Here is a 6,728-nt window from a genome sequence, read left to right on the forward strand (position 1 = left end):
TTATGCCATGTTGTTTTAAATCGAGTGTATGCTATATTATTGTCCTAAAACTCTTTATCAATAACAGATTTAAAGACTCCTTTGCCAAGAAAAGCAAGAAACCTTGTCAGAGCAAGAGTACAAATGGGAGCAAGTAGGAAAAAAGAATGTCCCAGATCACAGGGTAAGTTCTTTGCTCAATAGGGTATAAGTTTGGTGGTGTGCACATTTCTCATTAACTGCCCATAGATTTGGGATACTGGTTCATGCTGAGGCTATGGACAAAGGCCACAGAGAGAAATATTGACAATGCTGGAGCTTTTTTTCTCCATCAGAATAGGCTCTGTAGCTTGGAATGTTGAATAGCAAATACATTGGAAATAACAGCCTGGGTAAGGCTGTTCCTATAGAGAGGACATTCATACATTTTAGACCAATTTACTTCATCGAAGCTTTTGGATACTTGTTTAAAAATGAATGCTGGCGGCACAGCAGACTTGATGGGCCAAATGGTCTCTTCTATACTGTAGGGATTCTATGACCTTACATTTGTGAATATGAAGGACATTAGCAGTGGGAGTTTGATCCTGTTACGAAGGTAGCAATAGGTGCTTCCTCTCCACCCTGTCTAACACTCCAGCTATCCTGGGCCTCTCTGTTGCTGCAAGAGCTGCTCCTCCTGGAATCTCTGGCCCACTCCACCATCTTCAGTGAGGGTGACTCCTCTAGTTGTTTAGTCACTTGGTGCCTGTGTGGGAGGGCAAGAGTGCAGCCAAGGGTGGACTACATCACCCAGAATGCACTTTGGCTGTCTAAACAAATGGTCACATAGGTTTGGACTCTTGATCCAGGATAATCAGATCTTGAACACTGGAACTTTGTTCCGGAGCAGTGGACCCACTGTGTGCTTGTAAGTGAGCACAGCTAGTGCTGCCCGTAAAGACAAAGGCAAAAGCTGCACGTTGAGCCTGGGCACCTTGTGTATCACCCTCTTCTGGCACAACGATGATAACCCTACAATAGTAATGCCCTGCATGTTAAGGGGAGACTGCTGGTCATTGCCTGGTATCTGAGTGGCACAAATGTTATTTGCCACTTATCAGCCCAAGTCTGAAGGTTGTCCAGGACTTGCTGCATATGGACAAAGACTGCTTCAGTGTCTGAGGAGTCATGAATGGTACTGAACGTTGTGTGCATTCATCAGCGAACATGCCCACTTCTCAGTTTACGTTGATGAAGCAGCTAAAGGTGGACATTACCCTAAGGAACTCCAGCAGCGATGTCCTGGGATTATTGACCTCCAACAGCCATAACCATCTTCCTTTGTGCCCGGTATGAATCCAACTAGTGGGGAGTTTTTCCCCCAATTCCCATTGGTTCCAATTTTACTAGGGCTTCTTACTCGGTCAAATGCTGTCAAGGGCAGTTACTCTCATCTCACCTCAAGGAGGTTTTAAGGGGAATCTTAAGGAAAGATTGAGAGGCAGGGAGAGTTAGCTAAGGGTATTCCAGAGCTTTGGGCTTGGGTCCCTGGAGGCACAGCCAGCAATGGTGCAGCAATTAAAATCAGGGTAGACAAGAGGCTAGAATTGGAGGAGCTGGGTTGCAGGGTTGGAAAATGTTATAGAGCTAGGGAGCAAATCACAGTGGAATCCTAGAGCAAGGATGAGGGCTGCATTGAAATTGCGCATTGCTGGACTAAGAGCTAATATAGGTCAGCAAGTACAGAGTGATAAATGAACAGAGAATTAGGTGCGGGTTCAGATATGAGAGCAGAAGTTTGGATAAGTTCAAGTTTATTCAGTGTGAAAACTGGGAGGTTGGTCAGGAAATCATTGGAATAGTCCAAATCTACATGAAGGCATGGATGAGGGCTGCAGAGAGGTGCAATGTTCTAGAGGTGAAAGTAGGTGATGGTAGTGATGGAATGGTTATGTGATTGGAAGCTCAAATCAACACAATGGGTTTGGTCTTCACTACATTTAACTGGGGGAAATTTCTGCTCATCCCGGGCTGGATGTTGAACATGCAGTGTGACAATCAGAAACAATGGACTAGTCAGCAGATATGGGTGTTATACACGTGGAAGCTGACATCATCACTGATTGAGAGGGTGTACGAAAAATCCAGAGTGACAGAAAAAGGTAATTAGCCTCGAAGGACTATTGGCATCTCTCTCCATTAGAGAGAGAGACAACTTGTAATACAGCTCGAGAGGGCAGCTCTCCACATTAGGCATGGGGAAAGATGGGGAGACCGACCTTCATGAACTAACACAGCCGTTCCGGGGATTGTACCTCCACCACTGGCATTATTTTGCACCGCACTCTAGCCGTCTCACCAACTGAGATAACCGACCCCTACAACTCAGCGTGCTCATACCTATATGGTACTGTAAAGAAAATCGCTGGTGTATCTTAACTGCAAAGTATTTCTGATTATTCTCTTCAAAGGTGACAGACATGGAGCCAATCTGTCTGAGTGGATACACTCCATGGTTAACTGAAATAATGATGTGGAGATGCCGGCGTTGGACTGGGGTAAACACAGTAAGAAGTTTAACAACACCAGGTTAAAGTCCAACTGGTTTATTTGGTAGCAAAAGCCACACAAGCTTTCGGAGCTGCAAGCCCCTTCTTCAGGTGAGTGGGAATTCTGTTCACAAACAGAGCATATAAAGACACAGACTCAATTTACATGAATAATGGTTGAGATGCGAATACTTACAACTAATCAAGTCTTTAAGAAACAAAACAGCATGAGTGGAGAGAGCATCAAGACAGGCTAAAAAGATGTGTATTGTCTCCAGACAAGACAGCCAGTGAAACTCTGTGGGGGTTACAAATAGTGTGCCATGAACCCAATATCCCGGTTGAGGCCGTCCTCGTGTGTGCGGAACTTGGCTATCAGTTTCTGCTCAGCGACTCTGCGCCGTCGTGTGTCGTGAAGGCCGCCTTGGAGAACGCTTACCCGAATATCAGAGGCCGAATGCCCGTGACCGCTGAAGTGCTCCCCAACAGGAAGAGAACAGTCTTGCCTGGTGATTGTCGAGCGGTGTTCATTCAAGCGTTGTCGCAGCGTCTGCATAGTTTCCCCAATGTACCATGCCTCGGGACATCCTTTTTTGCAGCGTATCAGGTAGACAACGTTGGCCGAGTTGCAAGAGTAGGTACCGTGTACCTGGTAGATGGTGTTCTCACGTGAGATGATGGCATCTGTGTCGATGATCCGGCACGTCTTGCAGAGGTTGCTGTGGCAGGGTTGTGTGGTGTCATGGTCACTGTTCTCCTGAAGGCTGGGTAGTTTGCTGCGGACAATGGTCTGTTTGAGGTTGTGCGGTTGTTTGAAGGCAAGAAGTGGGGGTGTGGGGATGGCCTTGGCGAGATGTTCGTCTTCATCAATGACATGTTGAAGGCTCCGGAGGAGATGCCGTAGTTCATGTCCCACTATTTGTAACCCCCACAGAGTTTCACTGGCTGTCTTGTCTGGAGACAATACACATCTTTTTAGCCTGTCTTGATGCTCTCTCCACTCATGCTGTTTTGTTTCTTAAAGACTTGATTAGTTGTAAGTATTCGCATCCCAACCATTATTCATGTAAATTGAGTTTGTGTCTTTATATGCTCTGTTTGTGAACAGAATTCCCACTCACCTGAAGAAGGGGCTTGCAGCTCCGAAAGCTTGTGTGGCTTTTGCTACCAAATAAACCTGTTGGCTTTAACCTGGTGTTGTTAAACTTCTAACTGAAATAAGACAATCCTGTAACCTGAGCTCTGCTGAGGCTGTAGTCTCTCTTATTCAGAGCTCAGTGGGGGCTTTAGTCCTGACATCCATATTGCTTCAGTGAAGCCCCTTTTCCGACAACACGCAGCAGAACAAATAAAACTTTTAACTTTTCTGATCTGTTAGCATAATGCTGGAATTGGATGCCAGGTAGAAATTCCAAATTCTAACAAAATAAACCTTTAATTGCTGCACAGTACAGTAACATATTTCCGAGTCATCCAAAATAGTTGTGAATCAACCATGAAAATCTCTATTTTGTGCTGCCTCACTGCCTTATGTTTAAAAACAGCGACCCTGACATTTTGTGGAGTATTATCAAAATGAGCAATCACATCACAAATAAATTCCCCATGACACTTTCCTACTCCACCATTGGACCCTCTCCCTCCCCCCTCCTCCCCATTAATTTAGGTTGGAAGTTAAATGGGGCAGAAATTTAGCAGAACTGGTTCTTGCCATCTCCATCAATTCTCCATTGTGTGTTTTTCCAAACAGATGATTAACAACGCAGTGGTATTGTTACTGGACTAGTAACCCAGAGACCTTCTGGGGACCCAGGTTCGAATCCCACCACAGCAGATGGTGAAATTTGAATCCAGTAGCAATGTGGAATTAAAAGTCTAATGATGACCATGAAGCCATTGCCAATAGTTGTAAAACCCTTCCCTTAGGGAAGGAAAACTGACATGTGACTGCAGACCCACAGCAATGTGGCTGATTCTTAAATGTCCTGGGAAGTTCAAGGGCCATTAAGGATGAGCAATAGGTGCTGACCCAGCCAGCGACACCCACATCCACTGAATAAAGTAAGATGAGATATTCAAGATAGAAATGTCTGCTGCAATCTGGTGTTGTATTCATATCTGACCATTAATCTTCCAGACGAATGTGAAACCCACACAGCAGAACTGTTATCTCCAGCGACCTCCGAAGACACAGATGAAACAACTATAATTTGAAAAGAAAATCGTTCTGATCAGCGCTGAGGGACAGACTGCCCAAGAGACTTTCACTTGTTTGTGGACTAGATTGTGGAGAAGTCTGTCCTGTACACCTGCTTGGAATATCTCTGTAAAAAGCCACAGAAACAGGAAATGATTTCCATTTAACAATCATATTTTTGATACATTTTCATAGAAATTGTATCACAGGATGGAAGGATTTAAAATATACATATACATAGATTTGGCTATCTAATGATCACTTTTCTCAATACTCTATTCGCTGCATGTTGGGACCTGGAGCAGGAATCCAGGAACAAGCAACTTGATGTACTACCTCTTTTGTGAAACTGTCCAGTTTATCCTTCAGGGTTATTTTGCAGACTGGAGAGATTAAAGTAGGTTCTGTTGGAGGAAACACTGGCCTCACGCTCACAGCTCCCCCATCTCTGAGCAGATATAGCAGTGCCTCATTGTACGTGCCATAATATGTCCTTGAAGGGAACAGTAAAACATACCGTTATGCACCTGTCTCAATATGTTGGTAATAAGTTTGACTTGATCAATGAAAGGCCAAGTGCACTGAGGGATGCTACAAAGGCTGTAGACACCGTTCTTCGCTGTCAGAAAATAAGTGCACAAACTCCTCAATTTGGAAAGAACAAAATCCAGGGACAAATTGGTGATGTTTATAGCCAAAAACAAGGATCAAACTAACAGGTTTTTTAATGATTTGGATCCTCCTGTGTCAACAAAATTCCTACTGCCTCACAGTGCCAGGGACCTGGGTTCGATTCCCGCCTCAGGTACTCTCTGCGTGGAGTTTACACGTTCTCTCCGTGTCTGCATGGGTTTCCTCCAGGTTCTCCGATTTCCTCCCACATGTGATATGGGTTAGGTGGATTGGCCATGCTAAATTGCCCCTTGGTGTCAGGGGGATTAGCTAGGGTAAATGCATGGGGTTATGGGGATAGAGCCTGGGTGGGATTGTGGTTGGTGCAGACTCAGTGGGCCGAATGGCCTCCTTCTGCACTGTAGGATTCCATGACAAATTATTTTGGGTGACTAACTGCACTTGAGGGGTGCTCCAAGTCAATATGGAGCAAAGGATGGGGAGATCAGCTTTGATCGTTCAAACTTGGCTTACCCTCCTCCCCCACTCCACCATCCACAGCTCCTAGTCCAAAATCGGCACATTTCACTAGTTTTCATCATAGAATGCTGAATGTAATATATCAGGGTAATAGAGTGCAGCATTTTTGAGGGGGATAAGGTGAGAGGAGAGAAAGATAGAGCAAAGGAATTTAATCATTATTGATATTAATCCTGTCCCATGCATTGTCAGCAAGTGTAGCAAGAAAATATCCACATCTTTCATAATCTGCACCACTCCTTTGGCTGATGGAGGGTGGCTACAACTTAGTTTGGATAGGTTAAAGTCCAATTTTTAAAAATATCCAAAGAGACAGAGTTAAATTCTGCCTTGTTTCCATATTCTATTTTCTGATACTTTGAAAGGTAAATGATATTGTTTGAAATGCTTGTTAAATTGAAATCGAAATCATGAATACTCATTTGTTACAAAATAGTTTGCCTTTTCTAGTTTTAAGTGTTTGCTGCCAAGTTAAAACTGCCTGAGAAATATTTCACACTGTTTTGTAGGACTAATGGAATGATACCATTGATAATGGCAGAGACCCAACATGGATTTGCTGTCAGATGGTATAATTTTTTAATATTGAATAAAAGCAAATGAAAATCTGGAAAACGTGCTGCAGTGTCTGATCCAAAGCCAACTTCATGCCACGATGCACTGAGCAAACACCCTTACCATTTTTTAAAGGCTGATATACCTTACTGATGGTGTCTGACAAGGTACAGTCAATATTCCACTTCATTGGCTTCAGAGGGAAACGGGGTCAGATGAGATTAAAAGCATATTTTAAATGAACCATCTTTCTTACTTAAAATGAACAATCCAGGGTGGTTAATGTGGAGTGGAGGACAAATGGCAGTTCAGCT

At 43.9% G+C, this 6,728-nt stretch overlaps 1 protein-coding gene across 1 annotated transcript in view; it reads left to right on the forward strand.

The window, feature by feature from the left end:
* The window catches only part of carmil2 (capping protein regulator and myosin 1 linker 2), a 151,074-nt gene extending 144,604 nt beyond the window's left edge, over positions 1 to 6,470 (forward strand). Inside the window, exons 39-40 of the mRNA XM_078210947.1 lie at positions 68 to 163; positions 4,648 to 6,470. Of these exons, the coding sequence (XP_078067073.1) occupies positions 68 to 163; positions 4,648 to 4,724 (173 nt within the window). The 3' untranslated portion in view covers positions 4,725 to 6,470. The remainder of the gene's footprint in view (positions 1 to 67; positions 164 to 4,647) is intronic.
* Positions 6,471 to 6,728: the final 258 nt, after the last annotated feature.

This window comes from Mustelus asterias, chromosome 4 (genome assembly GCF_964213995.1).
Source record: "Mustelus asterias chromosome 4, sMusAst1.hap1.1, whole genome shotgun sequence".
Taxonomy (NCBI): domain Eukaryota; kingdom Metazoa; phylum Chordata; class Chondrichthyes; order Carcharhiniformes; family Triakidae; genus Mustelus; species Mustelus asterias.